Source organism: Mesoplodon mirus, assembly GCF_964341445.2.
Source record: "Mesoplodon mirus genome assembly, chromosome: 3".
NCBI classification, from domain to species: Eukaryota; Metazoa; Chordata; class Mammalia; order Artiodactyla; family Ziphiidae; genus Mesoplodon; species Mesoplodon mirus.
This window is the reverse complement of record NC_138978.1, coordinates 8615547-8639849: the sequence shown is the minus strand read 5'-3', so window position 1 is coordinate 8639849 and position 24303 is coordinate 8615547. Positions and strand designations below refer to the sequence as shown.

General features: G+C 46.9%; 1 protein-coding gene across 1 annotated transcript in view; it reads left to right on the top strand.

The window, feature by feature from the left end:
* MTOR (mechanistic target of rapamycin kinase) overlaps positions 1-24303 on the top strand; it is a 120815-nt gene that overhangs the window by 5354 nt on the left and 91158 nt on the right. The window contains exons 5-19 of the mRNA XM_082614800.1: positions 115-315; positions 1258-1392; positions 4732-5007; positions 5092-5200; positions 7973-8159; positions 9128-9256; positions 10129-10373; positions 11803-12018; positions 12721-12926; positions 16106-16228; positions 16869-16958; positions 17080-17172; positions 17877-18011; positions 18245-18374; positions 19762-20012. Of these exons, the coding sequence (XP_082470926.1) occupies positions 115-315; positions 1258-1392; positions 4732-5007; positions 5092-5200; positions 7973-8159; positions 9128-9256; positions 10129-10373; positions 11803-12018; positions 12721-12926; positions 16106-16228; positions 16869-16958; positions 17080-17172; positions 17877-18011; positions 18245-18374; positions 19762-20012 (2526 nt within the window). The remainder of the gene's footprint in view (positions 1-114; positions 316-1257; positions 1393-4731; positions 5008-5091; positions 5201-7972; positions 8160-9127; positions 9257-10128; positions 10374-11802; positions 12019-12720; positions 12927-16105; positions 16229-16868; positions 16959-17079; positions 17173-17876; positions 18012-18244; positions 18375-19761; positions 20013-24303) is intronic.

The window sequence follows — 24303 nt, the reverse complement described above, 5'->3', positions numbered from 1 at the left end:
TGGGCAAGTGTGCTCCTCTCCTAGTGTATGTAGGCTCTAGGATGACAGGAGGCTGTGTTCCTGAGAGAACAAGACTCTGACCCAGATGAAAGTTCTCTGTGCCTTTTCTCCCAGGTCCTGGTTCTTCGGGAGCTGGCCATCAGCGTCCCCACCTTCTTCTTCCAGCAAGTGCAGCCCTTCTTTGACAATATTTTTGTGGCCGTGTGGGACCCCAAGCAGGCCATCCGTGAGGGAGCTGTGGCCGCCCTTCGTGCCTGTCTGATCCTCACCACACAGCGGGAGCCGAAGGAGATGCAGAAGCCACAGTGGTACAGGGTGAGGAGATGGTTCCATCCCAACCTCCAGCAAAGCACATTTGCGTAGAGTATCATCGGGCCTACAGGGCAGCAGCGGGCCCCTTGTCAAAGAGCAAGTATCCTGTCTGCTTTGGTCTCCCATGGTTTGTTGGTTTTTTTTTTTTGCGGTATGCGGGCCTCTCACTGTTGTGGCCTCTCCCGTTGCGGAGCGCAGGCTCCAGACGCGCAGGCTCAGCGGCCATGGCTCATGGGCCCAGCCGCTCCGCAGCATGTGGGATCCTCCAGGACCGGGGCACGAACCCGCGTCCCCTGCATCGGCAGGAGGACTCTCAACCACTGCGCCACCAGGGAGGCCCTCCCATGGTTTTTTAAGCTCAGTATGAATCAGTAGTTATTTTCACGAAAGCGAAGATTTATCGGTAGCCACACCATTGCTTTACGTACCACTAAGAGTGGGACTATAGTGCCCGTTAAACTCACTGCCTTCTTATCAACAATTGTAAGACATTTTTTTTCAGAGATGTTAAAGTATAGAAATATGGGCGTCTCTGGAGAGATGCCGGTGCTCCTCTAGTATCGTGAGTCCTGTGCTGACTGCCGCTGCCAAGTGAACCTGCTAAGGACCCTTGTCCTACACAAAGAGCCCTGAACATGGGAACCTGGGATTGAAGACCTGGGTTCTCGTCTTGGCCACTCTGTGACCTTGGACAAGTCACCTAGCTTCTTTGAGCCTCTTGTTTTTTCTCTATTAAGTAGGGGTACTAGTGGTATCTCCCTCATGGTATTGTTGTGAGAGTTGAAGCTAAATGAAACGAGAGAGCTCAGTGAGTTAGGATTGTTGGTGACACCGGCACGAGGCCCTTAGCAGGCGTGGTAACCTCAGAACCCCCCATATAGATGGGTGGGGCTGCTTTCTAACTCTGGACGTTGGGTCATTTAGGCATTCTGTATCTCTCCATAGCACACGTTTGAGGAAGCAGAGAAGGGGTTTGACGAGACCTTGGCCAAGGAGAAGGGCATGAATCGCGATGATCGGATCCATGGAGCCTTACTGATCCTCAACGAGCTGGTTCGCATCAGCAGCATGGAGGGAGAGGTGAGAAGCGCGCCTGAGGGGGTCCCGTCTTCTCACGTGCCGTTCTGGGAGCGAGACAGGCGAGATCCTTGTCCTCGAAGAGCTGACGCTTTGCGGGGGGAGCAGGCGGTAGACCAATAAATAGGAACATTGCAGGTAGCAGCAGGTTCTGTGGGGAAGTGGGGTGGTGGGTGACGGGGGTGCGGGGACTCCCTCCCTGAGGTTGGTGCCGTTTGAGCTGAGACCACGTGACATGGAGGAGCCAGCCTTGCAGCGGGCAGGGAGGTGGTGCTCCAGGCAGAGACTTTGAGGTGGAAGAGAGTTTGATACGTTCAGGCGGGAAGGGAAGTGTGGCTGGTGCACCGCGAGCAAGGGAGAGGGCGGGAGGGGCCGCACCCGGGGCCTCACAGCTCGTGGCCCCTACTGGCTCCCGTTCTCCTCACAGGGCTGTGTCCACAGGATGACGTGATGGCATCCATCTTTAACAGTCGTTGGCTACTTGTGGGGAAGAGCTTGTGGAGAGGCAGGAAGGGAGGCAGGGAGGTGAGGTAGGAGGTGTGCTGGCTCAAGAAGCAGCTGCCGAGATGGGCTTAAAAGTGCAAGGACTGTATTAGGGAAATGAACTTTGAGAGAAGATGGGGAGGGAGCTGGGAGAGGCTGGGAGAACCATCAGGCCTCAGTGCGTATCCGACCCTGAGAGAACAAGAGCGGGAAGAACAGTTGGATGGAAGCACCCTAGTCTGCTGTGCGGAGCCATCACAGGGTCCTCAGGCCAGAACTGGCCGTCAGGCGGAGGCCCACCGTAGCCTTCCTACCGTGTTCGTTGTCGGCTGGAAGCAGCTCGTGGAAAGTGTGGCCTTGGCGCAGACGTGGCCATGGATTTCAGAGTGGCAGCTGGGGCCCTGGGTCGGTTACACTCCTTGTAGCTAGAGGTCCTGTCCTCACGGCTGCCCCAGGAGGCGACTGCAGTCACCTGGGCGAGCAGTGGTGGTGGCTTCGACTGGTACTGGCAGTGTAGACCCAAAAGTAGGTTCAGGGTCAATCTGCTGGCACCAGATTCAGGGTGTATCTGGGAGGTAGAGCCCCACCTGTGAGTCTTCCTGTGGGGAACTGGTTGGTGTGGACTTTCACCCCAGGGCTTCCTGCTTCCCTAGCCCCAGCGATCATTTGGTGATGGCTGTGCCCTGGATGTGGGAGCGGCGTGTGCTGCGGTATGTGTAGAAGCACAGCGAGTCTGGCTTTGGATCCCCGCTCCTCTCTATACTGTGTGACTTGGGTAAATTACTTCCCCTCCTCATTTTCCTCAATTTTACTGGGGATTTTATCCACCTCATTGGGCTTCTGTGAGGTTTCTAAATACATGTGAGGTGCTTAGCACAACACCTGATACCTAGTGGGCGTTCCGTAAGTGGTCACCCTCAGAGTTTTCCCCACCCAAGTATAATGTGGTACTTTCCACTGTACCCCACACCGCTCTGGGATCTTTGTTTTCTTCCAGTAAAACAGGGCAATATCACCTAACTGACAGGTTTAAATGAAATAGTACTTGTGGTGGCGCTTTGTACATTATAAAGAACTATCCAAATGTAAGGTGTTATAATTTCATCACGTTTTCATTCATTCAACAAATACTAATTGAGCACCTACTATGGGCCAGCCATACCGTGTCCTGAGAGCTAGAAGAATAAGGCAGCAATGAATAAAACAGTACATTCTAGCAAGGGGAGGCAGACAGTACATAAATAAGTAAAAATACATAGTGTAGCATATGGTGGTAAGCGCTGTGGAGAAAAGTAGGGCAGGGAAAAGGAACAGGGGTTACTAGCATGGGTTACATTTTAAAATATGATGGTGTTTGGACACAGCCACGGAGGAGGTAAGAAAGAAGCCATACAAACATCTGGGGATGAGCTTTCTTCCGGACCACTGGTCCTGGAAGCATGAGGCCCCGTGTGAGGAGCGTGCTGCTTTATGAAGGGAGCAGGACTGCCGTTGGGACAGAGCTGAGTGAGAGGAGCTGGGAGGTGGGGCTGGGGGAATCCCTGGGGCAGGGAGGGGGCTCGTCACCTAGGGTCTCAGTCGCCCCTGTACAGACTGTGCTGGGAATGGATTACGGGAGGGGCCAGGGCTGAGGCCAGGAGTCTCGTCAGGGGGGAACTGCAGCATCTCAGCAGTAGTGGGAGCTGTCGGGGTACAAGGGGGGCTGGATTCTGAATTTGGGATTTGGAGGTCGATAGGAGAGAAGGAAGGGTCAAGGTTTGGGGCCTGAGCAACTAGAAGGGTAGAGTTGCCATCTACTGAGATGGGAGGAACAGGTCTGGGGTAGAAGGTCAGGAGTTTGCTTTTGAACGTGTTAAGTTTAAGATGCGTGTTGGGCGTCTGTGGGCGGAGTTATTGAGTAGCTTCGGGGAGAGATCTGAGCAAGAGAGACAGATTGGGGAGGTCATTGGCATATAGATGTTATTTCCAGTCGTGAGACTGGATGAAGACCCCCAGGGAGCTAGGATAGTTGGAGGAGAGATGGGGGCTGAGAACCTGAGGTCGGGAGGTGAGGAAGAACCAAGGGAGACCGAGAAGGAGCCGCAGCAGGGGTGGGGGTGGGGCGCCAGCAAAGCTCAGGGTCCAAGGAGCCAAGGGAAGAAAGGGTTTCAGGGAGGAGGAAACACTAAGTTGGATCAGATGCTGCAGACCATTCGATTTAGCAGCCTAAGAGTACTGGTGACCTTGACAAGAATAGTGGATAAGATATTCTGAAAAATGAAAATAGCTGTGGAAAGAGTTTAGAAGTTTGGAAATTAATTGGTTTATATCTTTCTCAATTTGGAAAGCTGGAGAATGAGTTATTGAGCAGCCCTTTGAATAGGTAAGAGATGGGGGTTCTCAGCCAGTCAGTGTCCTCCATGCCTCGTATGGAATTCCTAGGACTCTGAGAAAATTAACTTGCCTCAGTTGTCTCTACCTGGGTTTCCGGTGAGAAGAGGGAGAGCAGAGCGTCCTTCGCAGGACGGGCCTGGGGCTGCCCCTCGACCTCGCGGGAGGCACCGTTGCTAGATCCTAGGTCTGTTGTCACAGCCATCCGCAAGCAGCTTTCCCAAACCAAGGGTGGGGTAGGGGGTTCTTGGGGGCCAGACCCCTGCTGCTTCTTCATCGTTCAGTAGGTGGTGCTCTTCTGCCTAAATTAGAACAGGTTCAGGCCCCCTGCAAGGTTCTGGGGAAATCGAATCCTAGAGATGAAGAGTGGCCGCCGCCCACTGTGGGAAGAGTTGCGTTTCAGGGTTGGGCTCGTGTTGTCGGCAGACTCCCTGGTGCCTAGGCAAATGCCACTTGTAAGTAAACGTGACTTTTCCCCCACGTATATAGCGCCTGAGAGAAGAAATGGAAGAAATCACACAGCAGCAGTTGGTACACGACAAGTACTGCAAGGATCTCATGGGCTTCGGAACGAAACCTCGTCACATCACCCCCTTCACCAGTTTCCAGGCCATGCAGCCCCAGCAGTCAAACGCCTTGGTGGGACTGCTGGGGTACAGCTCTCACCAAGGCCTCATGGGCTTCGGGGCTTCCCCCAGCCCAGCGAAGTCCACCCTGGTGGAGAGTCGCTGCTGCAGAGACTTGATGGAGGAGAAATTTGATCAGGTCAGTGGCAGGAGGTCCGCTCCCTCTTCTCCCAGGCTCCACGCCTCCCTTTCCTTTGCCAACCCTGTGTGTTTCCTGTCTCAGGTGTGCCAGTGGGTGCTGAAGTGCAGGAATAGCAAGAACTCGCTGATCCAAATGACAATCCTGAATTTGTTGCCCCGCTTGGCTGCCTTCCGACCGTCTGCCTTCACAGGTGAGGATGTCCATGGACGTGTCATGTCATTACCCATTCAAGGGTAATTAAACAGAGAAGACGAGGTGCCAGAAAGTTATGTCTGCTTCTCATTTGAAGCAGTGCCTGCTGAGGGGCTAGTCTCTGGTCTCTTGCCTCTATCCAGCTTCAGTGGCATCTAGTTCAGGTTTTCTGTAAATGTCTGAGGCAGCAAACACAGGAACAATGCGAATGTGCTGGCAGAGAGGCACTTCTAGAGCCAGGCAAGTTCTCGTGTGTGGAAGCCAGCACATTCATGAATGGCCTTCTGAGAGACCACAGGAAGGGCAGTTTGGGTTTCAGTGGTGTGCAGCGTCCAGTCTGTGGGGCAGGGAGGATCCGGGGACAGTCCTGTGTCTGTTCCTGAGGTGGGCATCGGGCTGCCGCCCCCTCACAGGGAGGAAGGACCGGATGCTTCAGAGGCTGGTTTCACGGGTAATAGACTGGGTTCCCGAATTCCTGAATTCTTGCCCTGTTCCCACTGGGCGGTGTGAATTCCTGGCTCCTGAAGCTGGCCCAGCTCAGACACTGGTTTCTCCCTGAGGCCTTGCTGGGTCACTCTAGCTAGAAACGTGCTTTTCCTCTTCCGTTACAACCCCCAGCTGTGGAAAGGCTTTGGCGTCATCAGACCTGGGGTGAATCTTGCCTCTGTTCTTAACTGTGAGGTTTGGGGCAGGTTATTTGACCTTCCCGGGCCTCCACTTCCTGACTTGTCAAATTAGAGTGACAGTCCTTGCCTCACAAGATGAGCTGCTTTAACGTCTAGGCACCTCTCTAAGTGCCTGACACAGAGTAAGCTCCAAGAAATAGAAACCATTATTGTTGCTGCTTCCCCTAGCTATTTCAAAGCCATTTTAGAAACAAGATAAAGGTGAAAATTATAATAATACTCCAGTTGCCTGTTCATACTTAGTGTCCTTGTCTCACCTCCCTCCTTGCTGAGTGTAGAGACCCCGGCCCTCCATCTCTTTCCTCTTCACTATGGTGCATGCTTAATAAGCGTTCAGGACCCGGTGAGAGGCAGGATGGGAAATGAAAGGCCAGCCTGACCCTCAGCAGGTGCCGTTCCCTAGCACAGACTCATTTCACACCACCCAGCTCAGATGAAAGCAGAGAAATGCAGCCGGTGAGGTGGTAAGTGTGCTGGGTGTGAGAATAGGTGTTACGAGAGGATGAGACGATTAGCCACATAAAATCACTGAACCAGAGAGAAGGGATATAATGAGAATCACCCATATTTTTTCAGTTTTCCATTCTTCTCACCTGGTACCCAGCAGCTTTTCTCTTTTTTAATGAACAGACATGCCCCTATTCAGTAGAGCTTTAAATGATCTTGGTTTGAAAGTCTGTGGCTCAAAAGAGAATAATAACTAGGCCAAATTTGATCAAAGTCTGGCATGCTGTAGAGGCGGTTACCTCAGTAAGTTCAAAAGACGGCCTAGCAGCAGGACACAAAGGCTCAGAGGGGCCCCTAGGTTTGTTCTTTTGATGTGAGTTTTTGTTGTTTTATTAAATAATATACTAAAATATGTTCTGGAAATTCAGCCTGGGCAGCCTCCATAAGTACAGTCTCATTGGGAAAGCGCCACTTTTTTAAAGCTTGCAGTTTGGAAGTCACTGCGTGCGCTTCCTGATGATGCAAGCTTTGGGAATATCAAAAATACTCCCCCTAGGATTGGGCTGGAATCTCAAGCAATGTCAGATTCCTAATCTCTTGGGGTGCTAAGTCTGGAAAAGGAAATTACCTTCTTGATTTAAGATCATTTCCTGCTGAAACGCTGTCCTGCCCTGCAAAGGTCCCATTTTTCTCGTTGGTGCGCTCTGATTTGAGAGTTGTATCCCCTTGGTCTCTGACTGTTTTCAAGCCCCAGCGTGCTTCAGCGGCATTGGACCGTGAGCTGTGAGAGAAGACGTTTCTCGATAGCATAAATGCGGTGCTGTATGTGTGCTGTCTGGGAGTCTAGTTCACTGTCTCCTGAATGTGGGCCCGGTGGCCTTGAACACCCCTCACTTTCCACCGGACGCGTGGTCTTGCGTGTATATGCTGCTGGTGCACGGACTTGAGGCCAGAAAGTCGGAAGAGAAGAAACGGAAGAGGGGCAAGAGGCAGGAAATACCAGCCTTCTGAAGAGTCGTAGCACTTTAGCTTAAACTGCCCAAGAATCACCTACCCACGCACACTGGCTTTTGTAAACTTAATGAAAACACATATGTGGCTTTCCAAATTACAGACTAAATCTTGTTCTATTAAATATAACTGTAACAGAAGTCCCTAGGTGATAGCAAAGTGACTTCTAGGCCTAAGCTGAATGGAATAGCCTGTTTATTGCAAACAGTTTTCAATATTACTTTAAATTTCCAGATAATATAAAATAGCTTAGATGATCCTCTCTTTGTTTTTAACCAAGGTTTAACATAGATTTCTTAAACAAAAGCGTGTAATCTGTCCCTCAAAATATAATGCTAATGGGGATAATTAATGCAATATTGTTTTGGAGACACTTTTAAGTTTTTGTGTTTTTTTTAATTAAAGGAAAAACAGCTTATATTTCTAATATTTCTAAAAGCTCTATCAGAGGAGTGATTATCAAGCAAAGAGTTTGGTTAGTGCATTCTCTAAATTCTTCTTAATATCTTTCCAACACGCTTTCTTAATTTATTCTTAAATTTAAGTGTTTCATAGGAACTTTGACCTTTCATATGTAGACCACCCCTCACCTTGAGCCATATACACTTTGTCGTTTCTGTGCTCAGATACCCAGTACCTCCAGGATACCATGAACCATGTCCTAAGCTGTGTCAAGAAGGAGAAGGAACGGACAGCAGCCTTCCAAGCCCTGGGGCTACTTTCTGTGGCTGTGAGATCTGAGTTTAAGGTCTATTTACCTCGTGTGCTGGACATCATCCGAGCAGCCCTGCCTCCTAAGGACTTTGCCCACAAGTAAGCATCTCTATTATGATTTCATCTTCCACCCCATTTGGTTGGAGAGGGAGGATGCTCCACCCCAGTTTCCATGGAGCTGAAGCCTGTTCTCTGCGTCATTAACCAGCAAATCATATAATGAATAGCCCTTCCTCAGTTGAGTTCCAGCCTTTCCCAGATGAAGTGACATGGATGTAAATATTTGGGGAGGTTGAATACCTGTGAACGTGTTAGATACCGGTGCTGTTCTCGATATTATTTACTGGGAATCTCCTAGTTTTGTTCTTTTCTCTGGCTTTCAAAGGTCTGATTTTGATAACAACTAAAGGGAGGGTTCCTAGACTGGAACTGAGGGGACCTAATGGTCACCTTTTTCTTTATCATTGAAGTTGGATACATTATCCTACCTCTTGAAACGTCCCAGTGAATAAAATATGAGAAAGACCTTCAGCACCCTGCAAGGTGGCGAGGCTGGGGAATCTCCTCTAAGTCTTAGGAGGTCCGTGTTCATTAGAATCTTGTCTTCATTGTTCCCTGTGTGTTAGTAGCGAGGCTTGCGCTGGTGAATTAATGAGCCTCGCCCGTTTCAAGCCCAGCCTTCTCCCCATAGGGAGAAGAATTTCTTCTCATGATGGCTGTGCCCTGCACTCGTGGTCCCCAATGTGCACGTTGTTCAGTTTGCTTCCTAAATAGGGACCTTGGCCAGCACCACACTAACCCACGTGGTGCCTTTTGTGTGAATTCTGAAGTGGGGCCCCTTCCTCAAGAGACTTTACTGCCATCTGCTGGTCATTTGTTTTAAATATCCAAGTCTGCAGTGACTACAGTGTGATGGGCCCCTGGCCTGTGCAGTAGTAGGTAACCTGCACACCCACATGGGGTGGCCCTGCCTGGGTAACCTGCCCTCCTTGCCCCAAGGTAATTTGGAGGTAGGGTATCACAAAATGCCGTTATGTCTAAACTAGCCACTCTTCGGTTCTCTGCAGGAGACAGAAGGCAATGCAGGTGGATGCCACAGTGTTTACCTGCATCAGCATGCTGGCCCGAGCGATGGGGCCAGGCATCCAGCAGGACATCAAGGAGCTGCTGGAGCCCATGCTGGCGGTGGGACTGAGGTGGGTGTCGGGCACCTGAGCTGTCCCCGGCTTGGGTAGTATGAGGCTTGAGCCACAGTCCTGGGTCTGTGTTGAAAGAGCGAGGTGTGGCTATTTACACATTAAATTGGATAGGTAGGATAGCTCACACTAAACTCATAGGCTAGTTTCAAATCCAGGTTTCATCACTATCTAGCTGGGTGATCGTAAATAAATTATTTAACTTCTCTGAGCCTCAGCTTTCTAGTCTGAAAAGTGGGTACAGCAGCAGTTCCTATGGTCTAGGTTTGTCGTGGGGATTAAGTGAAAGAGTTCACGAAATAGCCACTCTTAGTACAGTGCAGGGTGTATAAGAAATGCACCACTGGGAATTTCTTGGCGGTCCGGTAGTTAGGACCCAGTGCTCTCACTGCCCAGATCCGGGTTTGATTCAATCCCTGGTTGGGGAACTAAGATCCCACAAGCCATGTGGCGTGGCCAAAGAAAAAAAAAAAAAAAAGTGCTCCGTTAATGTTTGCAGCTATCATTTATATTATGATGGGCAAATTGCTTAAGCTTCCTACACTTTTGTTCTCTTCATCTATAAAATAAGGACGATGCTCTCAATCTGCTTCCCAGATTGTTTATTGAGACTTGGTTTTCCATAGGGACTGAATTACAGTAAACAAGTTCTCTCAAGGCAAAACCCAGAAAATCATAGATTGTTTTGAAATATGGGATCAGGCCAAGAGAGTTTAAGGTATATATTCTATTTCATTGTATCCTTTCTGCTTTAAAGACTAAGCAGGGATGGGGCCTGATCCCCTTGCTGGACAAGAAGGGCTGTTTCTTCCCAAGACCAGACCAAATGTCATATATCCAGCCCCTTATGTGACTGGTTTCCTTTTCCTCAGCCCTGCCCTCACAGCTGTGCTCTACGACCTGAGCCGTCAGATTCCACAGCTGAAAAAGGACATCCAAGATGGACTCCTGAAGATGCTGTCCTTGGTCCTTATGCACAAACCCCTCCGGCACCCAGGCATGCCCAAGGGCCTGGCCCATCAGCTGGCTTCCCCTGGCCTCACGACCCTCCCTGAGGCCAGCGATGTGGGCAGCATTACCCTTGCCCTCCGAACTCTTGGCAGTTTTGAATTTGAAGGTAAGAAATTGTGATGGTACAGATGAACCGGTTTGCAGGGCAGAAATAGAGACACAGATGTAGAGAACAAACATATGGACACCAAGGGGGGGAAAGTGGTGGTGGAGGGGGGTGCTGGGATGAATTGGGAGATTGGGATTGACATGTACACACTGATGTGTATAAAATAGATGACTAATAACCTGCTGTATAAAAAAATAAAATTAAATTAAAAAAATTTTTTTTTAAAAACTAAGAAATTGCTGTGGCTCTTGCCAGGATAGTCAGTGATACTGGGAACCTCGAGAAAAGAATGAGGGTGCCTAGAATTCCTGGCTCTTGTCCTGGAGACAGGGTAGCTGATTCTACAGCAGCTCATCCTTTTATAGTCTTTCCGTATATGGTTAATTCCTACCGTTTGTTTCTTTGTCCCATACAAAGACAAAGGAAAAGGGGGTGGGGGCAGATGGTGTTGAGGAAAACTATGCATTGATCCAAGGAACTAATGCTGCGGAGATGGATCCCCCTCACCTTGTCACCTGCCTTTGGCTGAGATGGTATTGAATTCTTTAAAATGTATAAGCAGGGCTTGGGGGTATTTTCATTCCAGTGGGGGTGTGATTTCCAAGACTGCTGTACTGTGTAGTTCAGTTTGGAATTCTAAGCTACCGATAAACCCACATTAATGCCTTAGGGAGATAGGTTTCAGTAGAGAAAAATGGACACTTTTGCAATGTAAGATTGTGTAGGTGGTATTGGTTAAGGCTCCAGGGAAACAAACAAGTACAAAAAGCGTAGACGTGCTGTCTGAGTACTTGAAGCATCAGTAGTTTCCCTGTTGCAGTTCCTCCATTTACACGGATTAACACCCGGGATAATCTGTTTCTTTTCTCTCTTTTTTTTTAACATCTTTATTGGAGTATAATTGCTTTACAATGGTGTGTTAGTTTCTGCTGTATAACAAAGTGAATCAGCTCTACATATACATATACATATATCCCCATATCTCCTCCCAATCTATTTCTAAGGAATAGAAAGTAGCTATATTTAAACCCAGCCTATATCAAACTCTCTTTTTGGTATTTAAATCTGGGAACTAAAATAGACGAGGTAAATTTGATCAAAAATTGTTTTACTCTCTGAGAGTATAAAGGGCTGGGTCCAAATAAAACAAAATAATTCACTTTTTGAAGGAAATAAAGGATTGGGATGGAGGCAGGGAGGAAATGCCTTTTGTATGTCTCCCAGCTCCTTTTCCACCTCCCTTCTGCCTTTCTGCTCATTGGAAGATCATTTTTAAGAGAAGAGTTTGGGGTCAGTATCTTGCTGGTCAGTACCTTGTTGAAAATTAAATTAGTGGCCATGGAATGGAAAATGCAGCTAGCGAGTTGCAGACCTGCTGTCCAAAGCAGCAGTGTTTATTCTGTCTTCTCTCTGCCTTTGTATCCAGGCCACTCTCTGACCCAGTTTGTCCGCCACTGTGCGGATCACTTCCTGAACAGCGAGCACAAGGAGATCCGCATGGAAGCCGCCCGCACCTGCTCCCGCCTGCTCACGCCCTCTGTCCACCTCATCAGTGGCCATGCTCACGTGGTTAGCCAGACCGCAGTGCAAGTGGTGGCGGATGTGCTCAGCAAACTGCTCGTGGTCGGGATAACAGATCCTGGTAAAGTTTGAGACGGAGGCAGTCTAGGGAAGTGTAGGTGCCTGGGGCAGTTGGAAGTAGCCAGTTTCCTTTCATGGCCTCAACAAGCTGATGTCCAGCATTTTCTCTGGCAAAGCCTTAGGCTTGGCTACGCCAGCCTGTTGCTGTAAGATAATCGGCCTTAAATTCTATTATCTTGGACTTCCCCGGTGGCGCGGGGTTAAGAATCCACCTGCCACTGCAGGGGACATGGGTTCGATCTCTGGTCCGGGAGGATCCCACATGCCGCGGAGCAGCTGGGCCCATGCGCCACAGCTGCTGAGCCTGCGCTCTAGAGCCCGCGAGCCACAGCTGCTGAGCCCGTGTGCCACAACTACTGAGGCCCACGAGCCTAGGGCCCATGCTTTGCAACAAGAGAAGCCACCGCAGTGAGAAGCCCACACACTGCAACGAAGAGTAGCCTCCTCTCACCAAAACTGGAGAAAGCCCGCGCACAGCAACGAAGACCCAGCACAGCCAAAAATAAATAAATTAATTATTTATTTTTTTAAAAAAATTCTATTATCTTTGCTCCTGTGAGTAGAGAAAAAAATGACAGGTTTGGTGAGAGAAGGGTATCTGGAATCCTCTCCCTAGGCTGATGGCAGTGGAAGCAGAAACTGGGAAAGGACTGGAGAGAGGAGAGGAGTGAAGAGGCACTGAAAGGCTCAATTGCTCTTGCAGACCCCGACATCCGCTACTGTGTCTTGGCATCCCTGGATGAGCGCTTTGACGCACACCTGGCCCAGGCAGAGAATCTGCAGGCCCTGTTTGTGGCCCTGAATGACCAGGTGTTTGAGATCCGGGAGCTGGCCATCTGCACCGTGGGCCGGCTCAGCAGCATGAACCCCGCCTTCGTCATGCCCTTCCTGCGCAAGATGCTCATCCAGGTAAGGATGTGACGGTCACACCTCGTGGTAGTGGGGAACGCACGTTCATCGTGAGTGCGCTTTGGGGAGCGAGAGTTGAGGAGGAGGAAGGGAGAGAAAGAGCGAGATGCCTGGTAGAAGCCACATGTGGCTCGAAGAGCCCGCGTGCTTTCCCGGCTTGGTAATTGCGGTTCTAGTGCTCATCACCTCATAAGCCCCTTGTCAGCGTGACTCGCAAGCTAACCTCTCACGCGGCTCTTCCTTTTTCCTGGGCCGTCACCAGCGAGCCCGTTCCTGCCCCTCTTCACCGCCTCTGCTGCAGGTGGTGTGAGTCTGCCCAGCGCCTCGCGATCCTTCCGCTCCTGCTTCTGCTGATGCCAGGCCAGGCACGGGGGCCAGATACGGGAACGGTTCCAGCACTGCTTCTCGTCATCCTTGCCCCTGGTCCGTGGTCCCTGGCTGTCGTTCCTAAGTAATGTGACATGCCAAGCTAAGCTGCTTGGACTAGAGCCTCGGGTAGATGCGGGTTGGCATTGCTGCCGGAGCTGGTGGGATTTCCATTTCCTGCTGAAGCCTGTCTTCTGGTTCTTGTCTTCATCCGGCCGAGTAAGTTCTCTGGCTGCCTTGTGGACGATGCACAGAGTCCAGCCCTTCCTGCCTCAAGTTATTTCCACCCACCTCTTCTGGGTCTCAGTGTGGCGCACCTGGTCATCTGCTGTCCCCCGACTCCATCCTGTCCCCACCACATCCTCTGCCTCATGATCCTCCCCATGGTTTCTTTTGAAATAAACACTTTTCATAACATATAAAGAACTTAAACATAGAAAGTTATTAATATAACCTCTACCCTAAAGAAATGTCATTTATTCACAGTCTATCATAATTAAAGTGACTGTGAGGGCTTCCCTGGTGGCGCAGTGGTTGAGAGTCCGTCTGCCGATGCAGGGGACACGGGTTCGTGCCCCGGTCCGGGAAGATCCCACATGCCGCGGAGCGGCTGGGCCCGTGAGCCGTGGCCGCTGAGCCTGCGCGTCCGGAGCCTGTGCTCCGCAACGGGAGAGGCCACAACGGTGAGAGGCCCGCGTACCGCAAAAAAAAAAAAAAAAAAAAAAAAAGTGACTGTGAGTTATATCATCAGTGAACAAATTAAAAGATTATACTTATGTTGGCACTTGTGTTTTTAGCCTAATGGTTCACTCCTTAACTGCTGGCCCGTGTTAGGAGTGCCTATCCTTTTAAGTCTTTTTGAAATAGCTAACGTTTGGGGAAGGAAAAGAAATCATTGTTGAGCCTGCCGGCTCAAACCGTGCTAAATAAGCTTGATAGAGAAATATCTCCTAATGAGAATATCAGTACATTCATTCAGACAACAGATGTTTTGAGCACCTTCTGTGTTCCAAATACTGCTGGGTTCTGGAAGCATGCCAGTGAACAAGGCAGGCATGGGCTGTGTCCTCAAGAAGCTTATAGTAATCTATCAGGCTATCCGTTTTTCTGATACTGGAAATTGTGAAGCATCATTAAATGAATTTACTATGTACTGAGCTTAGCCCTTGAAACTCCAGAATTTTATTTTATTTTATCTTTTCTGTTTTAACAGAATGCAGCAAATCTACAAACACTTTACTAACAAAGGGAATGAATAAAACAAGTACAGCTTGGGAAAAAATTTTTAATAATTTTTCTTGTTTTTAAACTTTGATACAGATTTCCCCAAGTTGAATTGTACATTTTCATGCCTTGGTAAGGGACCTTACCTAAATGTGCTTTGATCTATTCTTGGTGTCTTGCTCATCAAGGTGGGCATTGGGTATTGTTATTAGGGTGCAGTGGCGCTCTTTGGCTCTGGAGTAAATTGGGGGCTGTTTGATCTGGCCCTGCACTGTCCCAGAGAGTTGTGCTCTCCTCACTGGTACCCATTTCCCTGCAGACAGCCATCTCTTGAAGTTATGCTTCTGTTCTCAGAATCCTTCTCCATCCCCTCTCACTGCTGTATGCTGTGACCAGGTGAAAACAGACTGCCAAGGGGGTCCAGGAAATCAGGATTATTAAATCAATAATGTGAGACAAAACATAACATTAAATTGGAGACGACTCCTTTGGGTAGCTGAGTTAACACGAGCTTTGTTTCTCACTTTTCCCACTGTGCAGAGATTTCCTTCTGGCAACTTCAGCTCTCCAGAAGTCTGTCTATATTAAGTTGTTTATGTCTGTGTCACCAGGAGCATAACGTGCTGATTTCAGCGTGTCAGTTAGATCGCACATGTTATCTCTGTTCATTAAGGTCCAAGGGGATTCTATTGATATGATCCCTAACTGTTTGGGTTTGTCTAGAGGTGCCCAAAACCACAACTGAGCATCAGTATTTCTTTCCACATCACAGCTGTTCTGACTAGTCTTCGATTCCATTGTCATTATTTATATGCACTCTGAGTGATTTGCTGTCTGTACAGATATTTTTCTTGCAGAGAGCCCTTCCTTCATTGTTTTTTTTTTCCAATTAATAAATTATTTTATTTTTTGGCTGCATTGGGTCTTCATTGCTGCACGCGGGCTTTCTCTAGTTGCAGCGAGCGGGGGCTACTCTTCGTTGTGGTGCGCAGGCTTCTCATTGCGGTGGCTTCTCTTGCTGCGGAGTGCTGGCTCTAGACACGTGGGCTTCAGTAGTTGTGGCACGCAGGCTCAGTAGTTGTGGCTCGCGGGCTCTAGAGTGCAGGCGCAGTAGTTGTTGCTCACAGGCTTAGTTGCTCCACGACATGTGGGATCTTCCTGGATCGGGGCTCGAACCCATGTCCCCTGCATTAGCAGGAGGACTCTCAACCACTGCGCCACCAGGGAAGCCCCCCGCTTCATTCTTTATTTTTGCAAAACCCTGCTCACAGCCAGCCCTGTTGGTTTTCTCCGTCTTCTGTGACTGTCTACACTGTTAAAAGCTATGCTTTGCAGAGGGCTGAGGGACCTTGGAGTACTGTGACAGAAGGAGAAAGGGCCAGTTTCAGTTTTTCCTCCAGTCACTGCTGTATCCAGGACTGTTCTGTGAGCTGCAGAGATGGCCTTGCTTGTGGAGTATCTAGCAGCTCCTTGATCCGCAGTGGAGTTCTGGTTCCTTCATCTAGTCCCGCGCCTCATTCTTGCTTCAAACACACAGTCCCTCTCGAATTTCCTCTGCCGTAGTCGTAGTAAGCCTTTCTTCCCTACAGATTTTGACAGAGCTGGAGCACAGCGGCATTGGAAGAATCAAGGAACAGAGTGCCCGCATGCTGGGGCACCTGGTCTCCAATGCCCCCCGGCTCATCCGCCCCTACATGGAGCCTATTCTGAAGGTAATGTGCAACAGACAGAGACTGGTACTTTCTCTCCAGGATGTCTTGGGATGATGGGAGTGTTTCGGTGCTCCCTGGTACACTGAACAAAGTAGCTAATTTCTTTGGTCCCAGGCTCACAGACAAGGGCCACATCAAGCACCCTCAGTTCAGGAATACCAGGGATCTCACCAGTTGCAGGAAAGGGCTCTCCTTCTAAGAGATAAGATATGATGTTTCAAGCACCTCATCCAATGTGCTTGGAGAGGAGAAGTAAGATAGCGGCATAAAGTAGCTCCCCCAAAATGAAGAAAAATTGAGCTTTAAAATCTGAGTCAACCTTCAAGTCTATGTTAGACTTATGTGAAGTCTTTCACAACTTACGTGAATCTGGGTACATGATCACACAGATACAGTTTAGAGAAGGCATGGGAAATGTTTGTAGATCATGGCACTTCCCAGTTCCATCATATGTCAGGCTTGTGTGCAGTATGGACAAAGGCTTAAGAATCCACATTCCAGAGGAATCCTGGATTCATAAAGCCTTAGAAGTAATTTATCTATGACTGCGATGGTCTCTTGGGTGAATTTTACTTATGTGAAAAAAAGTTTTCTAGTAGACTCTAACCAGCATTCATTTTCTCATACCTTCCTTCCATAGGCTTTAATTTTGAAACTGAAAGATCCAGACCCTGATCCAAACCCAGGTGTGATCAATAATGTCTTGGCTACAATAGGAGAGTTGGCTCAGGTAAGGGGACAACGGCTTTTTCTATAGGATGGGAAGAATTATTTCACCTCTGATGAAGTCAAAATACTTCTTAATGCCATAATTTCTAATGCTTTCTACCACTTCCTTTTTCATTTTGTAGGTTAGTGGCCTAGAAATGAGGAAGTGGGTTGATGAACTTTTTATTATCATCATGGACATGCTCCAGGACTCCTCTCTGTTGGCCAAAAGGCAGGCGAGTACCACTACTTTGTGTTTGAGAAGGATAGCCCCCATGAGGCCAGGGGCCTCGCCTCTCTCAGTCACCTTAGTGTGCCCAGCCAGTAATGCCTAGCGCTAGTAGGTACTCGGAAGTACTTGTTGACTCTGAGTAAAAAGAAGAAAGACTTGCAGCTAGAATTAGCTTTCATCCTGACCCAGAGTCACTGTCAGTATCAGGGCTGACCAGTGCCATTTCCTCTAGACACACACAAAAAAAGATGCAGGTCATCTATCAGAGCCCCGGCCCCTAAAGGGAAACAGAGAGTCTTGGCCTCTGGTTGTGGAGGGAAGTGGAGCTTCAGCTCACCCTCCCCCGGCCCTGGCTTCGCTTTGGTCATCGAGGTCATTAGGTGACTAGACTGAAAGTAAGAACAACCTTAATTTCCTTTTGAGTCCGATTTCTCCTGTCAGTCATCCGGGGTATAGAAGAACTATATACTTCCTGAGAAAGGCGGGACTGTTCTTTACCTTTGATCCAGCGATTGTTGTGTGGGTTTGTAGCCTTGTTTTTATGTCCCAGCTCTCAGGATTTTGGTTTATGGTTAGTGCCTTTACTGGGCATTCTTTTCTTGTAATAGCCTCTAACACTTTGTTATAACCATTTAATGAAGAGTACGGAGTATGCTTTCTTTTCTCTCTTACTGGTGCTACAAACCATGTGATCTTTTGCCTGTCCAGGTGGCTCTGTGGACCCTGGGACAGTTGGTGGCCAGCACTGGCTACGTGGTGGAGCCCTACAGGAAGTACCCCACATTGCTTGAGGTGCTGCTGAATTTCCTGAAGACTGAGCAGAACCAGGGTACACGGCGAGAGGTAGGAAACACCGCAAACTTGGTGTTTAAAGACTTTGCTGGGAGAATGGAGAGACGTTTGTGTCATTAACATGCTCTGACAGTACTGATGCGGCTTCCTGTCCCTCTCCGTTTTGTCCCTGCAGCTGGTTGTGGGATGTGAATTGGGCATCATGGAACATGAGTATCCATGAGAGCTGTGGTAGTCGGGTGCTGTGGTGAATGTGTTCTTTTCCCCTCCCCTTTCCCACGCAGGCTATCCGTGTGTTAGGGCTCTTGGGGGCCTTGGATCCGTACAAGCACAAAGTGAACATTGGCATGATCGACCAGTCCCGGGATGCTTCTGCTGTCAGCCTGTCAGAATCCAAGTCAAGTCAGGATTCCTGTAAGTTGAGGAGAACCTTGAGTGGCTTGCCAAGTTCTTGCCTCACTAAGCCCTCACTGGCTGTGTTTAGAAAGAGCCTTGGGATGGATAACTGTGAAATTATTGCATATTGACTCACCTCGTGACTTTTGAATGGAACGTCAGTAGTTTCCTCTTGAGTCACAGCAGGGGCGCTGCTTCCCAGTGTGTCCAGTCTTCCCGTTTGTCCAGGTTCTTTGTTAAGGTCAACAGGCTATGTCTGTAGTCACTCTTTGGTGCTGATGAGAGAGACGTGAATTATCACCCCATCACCCTTGTTCATCTGTCATTCTTTGTTAGTGCATCTTTGATGTTTTCTATTCCCATGGCACCCAAGGAGGAAGAGGGTAGAATTTATTCTCCTTGTTTTAATTGATAGGGAAATCTGATGCTAAGGCTCAGAGGGTGTGGAAAAACTAGTAGCAATCAGGATCCAGGGCTCTTTCTTCCATCAAGTGGTCTAGCCTGGAGCTCCTTTGTCTTTAGATAAGTAGCCTAAGAGATTGGGTAGGGTGTGGGGATGCAGGTTTAACCCAGTGTCCATCAGGGCAGGCATATTTCTCAAAGTGTGAAAGTTCAGTAGGGGTTCTCCCATCTAGTTCAGCAAAATGTTATTTTCCCCAAATAAAATAATTTGTTTCTGAACTCTGTGGATGGGATCATACTGCTTCCAGTTTGTTCTGTATATGAGAGAAGTGTGCCTGCAATGTTAATCCTGTCAGACCCACAGCCTTCGAGCAGAGCCTGAGCCACATCCTCCAGCCTTTCCTCTGTCCTCAGCAGTGCCAGTCATCCAGTCTCTTGGATGTTCTGGTTCTTAGCGTCCTTATTGTGCTGTTAAACCTCCACCCACCCGCATACCCTCCCCCCCTTCCCCCGCCTTCCATACCCTCCTCCACCCCCAGTCCTTGAGATCCTTGTTGTTCAGGTCAGGTAGCATTTGTTGTTAACTTCTCTGAATTCCCTAGGGGAACCAAGCAGCTGCTGAACAGATGTTTGCCTAATTTAATCCCCTTTATTTTCATTTGGCGGAGTAACTTTTTATTGATGGTTTCAGCTACTGAAGTTGTGAACTGGAATGGTAAGAAGCTAAATTAAACATAGCAATTTAAAGAAAACCCGTCATGTACTGTGTTAGGCTTTTGTAGTTTAGATAATAGACAAGCCAAAAACTGTTTGTCCTTCATGGTGAGAGCCTACTCACTGGCTCCTAATATACCTGGTATTCCCAATGGCGTTAAGAGTATACCAGGCAGAGAGATATGAATGCTGGTGACCATCAGGAGGTTTTTTTGTTTGTCGGTAACCATGCTTCGTACAAAGTCAGAGTCATGTATAGCTCGTGATCCTCACCTTTGTTTGGTCCTAGCTGACTACAGCACCAGTGAGATGCTGGTCAACATGGGGAACCTGCCTCTGGACGAGTTCTACCCAGCCGTGTCCATGGTGGCCCTGATGCGCATCTTCCGAGACCAGTCCCTCTCTCACCATCACACCATGGTCGTCCAGGCCATCACCTTCATCTTCAAGTCCCTGGGGCTCAAGTGTGTGCAGTTCCTGCCCCAGGTCATGCCCACATTCCTGAATGTCATTCGAGTTTGTGACGGGGCCATCCGGGAAGTAAGTGGGTAAACCCCCAGCCCTTGCTCCCCCCTGCTCCCTGCTCCGTGCTCCGAGCCACGCCTGCATGCAAAGTCCATCTGTGCCCCAGCTTCCTAATAGTGTACTCTGCTGGCCGTTATGCCTAATGCCTTTCCTCCCCCTGAACTTCTAACACCTAAGTGTACAGGTGTAATCAGTTCAGCTCAACTTCCTGTTTTATACCTCAAAATGGCTAAAAGATGAGTGGCTGGAGGGGAGGCGGGGGGACAGTATTGTTATTCTTCATAATCTACTGTGCAGTCCAATAATCTGGTGGAATATCCCACAGTGGATTTCTGGTTGCTTCGGCATGATGAGATTTAAGTCAAACGCTTAGTGGGAATACTACAGAGGTGCAGTTACAATGCTTCATAATGTCAGTTTGTCCAATTATTGTTGGTCCTAAGTTTGAGCACATGGTGAGGTTGGTATGTATCAGATATCTCCATTGTAAAGTTACCTTTTTTCCTTAGTCATTAAGTAATGTGTGGGGTGATACTTTGAGACTGTGTGACTGTCCTATTCCCCAGCTACCTTTGACCCAATGATTTTAGCCACCATTGATGATCCTTGCTGGAATCAATTATCACGTTGGTTGCAAAATAATGACTTTTTAAAATTTATTTTTGGCTGTGTTGGATCTTCGTTGCTGCGTGTTGGCTTTTTCTAGTTGCGACGAGCGGGGCCTACTCTTTGTTGCGGTGTGCAGCCTTCTCATTGCAGTGGCTTCTCTTGTTGTGGGGCACAGGCTCTAGGTGCGTGGGCTTCGGTAGTTGTGGCTCATGGGCTCTAGAGCGCAGGCTCAGTAGTCGTGGCGCACAGGCTTAGTTGCTCTGCGGCATGTGTGATCTTCCCCAATCAGGGATCGAACCCGTGTCCCCTGCATTGGCAGGCGGTTTCTCAACCCTTGCGCCACCAGGGAAGCCCCTCCTTCTATTTTTAATAGCTGGCATTTTTCTGTAAAGAAGAATTTCCCTCTTGCTCTCTCTTGCCCTCTCTCTCTTTTTTCTTTTTTTTTTCTCTGAACCATAGAGCACGCACGGTGGTTCTGTGATTACCATATCTGTACCACTACCAACAGTGATCCTACTGAATACAGTTCAAGGTGGCTTTGCAGTTCCTACTATTCTTAGAAAGTATTCCACAAGGTGTATGATCAGAGTACTGCATTTTAAGGATCCTGGAATTAATTATTTTTTCTTCTGTGATTACATACTCAATTTGAGGTACATTCAGAGGAAATAGTATTTTTTTTAGAAAGTATATTTTCTAATTTTCTGCCTGGAATATACAAGCGCATTTTATTTTTACATAATCAACCTCATTGAATTCTTATTAATCCTAATAATTTACCTGTACATTTTCCCAGGTTTTCACTCTAGCTAATCATATAGTCTGCAGAAAATAAAAAACAGTTTTGGCTTTTTTGTTTTGGTCGGTAAAGCAGTTGTTACTTTTCCTTACTGCTTTCCTAGGACCTTCACTGCAGTGCTGATTAGCCTCTGTGATAGTGGAAACCTTTAATCTTGTTCCTGATTTTAATGGGACTAGTGTTAAGATTTCATCACTAAATATAATGTTTGCTGTAGGTTTTTTTTTTTAATCTTTATTGGAGTATAGTTGCTTTACAATATTGTATGAGTTTCTACTGTACAGCAAAGTGAATCAGCTATATGAATACGTATATATCCCCTCTATTTTGGATTTTTTCCCATTTAGGTCACCAGAGAGCACTGAGTAGACTTCCCTGTGCTATACAGTAGGTTCGCATTAGTTATCTATTTTATACATAGTATCAATAGTGTATATATGTCAATCCCAGTCTCCCAGTACATTCCACTCCACCCCCCCCTTCCCCCTTGGTATCCATACATTTGTTCTCTACTAACATCTTTATTGGAGTATAATTGCTTTACAATGTTGTGTTAGTTTCTGCTGTATAACAGAGTGAATCAGCTATACATATATCCCCATATCTCCTCCTTCTTTCGTCTCCCTCCCACCCTCCCTATCCCACCCCTCTAGGTGGTCACAAAGCACCGAGCTGATCTCCCTGTGCTATGCAGCTGCTTCCCACTAGCTATCTATTTTACGTTTGGTAGTGTATATATGTCCGTGCCACTCTCTCACTTCTTCCCAGTTTACCCTTCCCCCTCCCCGTGTCCTCAAGTCCATTCTCCACATCTGCGTCTTTATTTCTGTCCTGCTCCTAGGTTCATCAGAACCATTTTATTTTATTTTTTAGATTCCATGTATATGTGTTAGCATATGGTATATTTTTTTTCCTGTTTCTGACTTCGCTCTGTATGACAAGTCTGTAGGTCCACAAGGGTTATAAATGTTCCCTTTCAGTCTTATTTGCTAAAGAGTTTCTATCATGAATGCGTATTAGATTTATCAAATACCTTTTCTTTATCTCTTGTAATGATCATTTGGTTTTTCTCTTTTAACATGTTAATATATTTAATTACATTGATATATGTTTTAATGCTGAAGCATCCTTGATATCTTGTATCAAAACCATTTTGGTTATGATACAGTTTTTTAATACATTGATTTTATACCTAATATTTAATTTAGAATTTTGCATCTGTATTCCTGAGTGGAAGTAACCTGTAATTTTTTTTTAAACTATAGGTTCAAAGATCTGTTTAGCTTTTCTGTTTCTTCTTGAGACAGTTTCAGTCACATTTTTCTAAGAAATTATTTGTTTTATCTAAGTAATAAACCTATTGGCATGAACTTGTTCACTATTCTTTTACTTTTTTTTTTTTTTTTTTTTTTTTTTTGCGGTACGTGGGCCTCTCACTGTTGTGGCCTCTCCCATTGCAGAGCACAGGCTCAGCGCCCATGGCTCATGGGCCTAGCTGCTCCGCGACATGTGGGATCTTCCTGGACCGGGGCACGAACCTGCATCCCCTGCATCGGCAGGCGGACTCTCAACCACTGTGCCACCAGGGAAGCCCTGTTCTTTTACATTTTAATTTCTTGCTAGAGATTTGTCATCATATTTTTCTTTTTCAAAAAACCAACTTTTGCCTTTGTTTCTCTTATCTCATATCTTTGTTTCTGTGTCATTAATCTGCTCTTTACTATTACTTTCCTCCTATTTTCTTTTTTCTGCTTTTTTAAAAGAATTATTGTTTGAATATTAGCTCATCAACGGAGGATCTTTCTTCTTGCCTAAATGTAATCTGTTAAGGCTGTAAACGTAACTCCAAGTATTGTTTAATTGCATTTTAAAACTTAATTGAGATGAAATTTACATACCATAAAATTTACCCTTCTTAAGTAAAATTCAGTGATTTTTAGTATATTTACAGAGTTGCAACCATCACTACAATCTAATTTTAGAAAATTCCCATCACCCCAACAGAAACTCCCTACCCATTTGCAGTCATTTTCCATTCCTGTCCCAACCGTAGACAACCACTAATCTACTTCCTGTCTCTGTAGGTTTGCCTTTTCTGGGCATTTCGTAGAATTGGACGCATACGTAGCTTTTCGTGTCTGGCTTCTTTCACTTTTGAGATTCGTCCATGCCGTAACATGTGTCGGTAGTTCATTCCTTTTTTATTGATGAAGAATGATGTAATATTTTCATTACTGTTCAGAAATAAGTATTTTTCCAATCTTTGTTATGATTTCTTTCATCATTGCGTTATTTAGAAGTGGATATTTTAATTTGCAAACATGGGATTTTAAATTTCTTTCTTGGATATCGGTTTCTAACTTAATTGCCTTGGGTTTTTGACTCTTTGATGTGTGCCAAAACTGCCTTAACAGTCTAATGCTTGATTGTTTTTGGTTAATATTTCCTTTATGCTTGTGAATGGGGTGTGTTTGCTAATGTTTTACACAAGATTTTACATATGTTCATTAGATTTGAACTTGCTGTGTTCAAATATTTTGTATTGTTAATATTTGTTTGCTTAATCTATCAAGTACTGAGAGAAGTGAGATAAAAATCTCCTTTTATAATGATGGATTTATTAATTTCTCATAGTGTAGTCAATTCTAGTCAATTCTTTATATTTTGGGGATTATATTTTTAGGTGCATACACATTTTAAATCATCATATCTTCCTGGTAAACTGAATCTTTTATCATTTTACAATGACCCTTTCTATCTTTAATAATACCTTAAAATTTATTTTGCCTTATGTTAATTTAGCTATACCAGCTTTTTTTGGAGATGTATGTCTTTTCTTATCCTTTCACTTTTTTTTTTTTTTTTTTGGCTGTGTTGGGTCTTTGTTTCTGTGCGAGG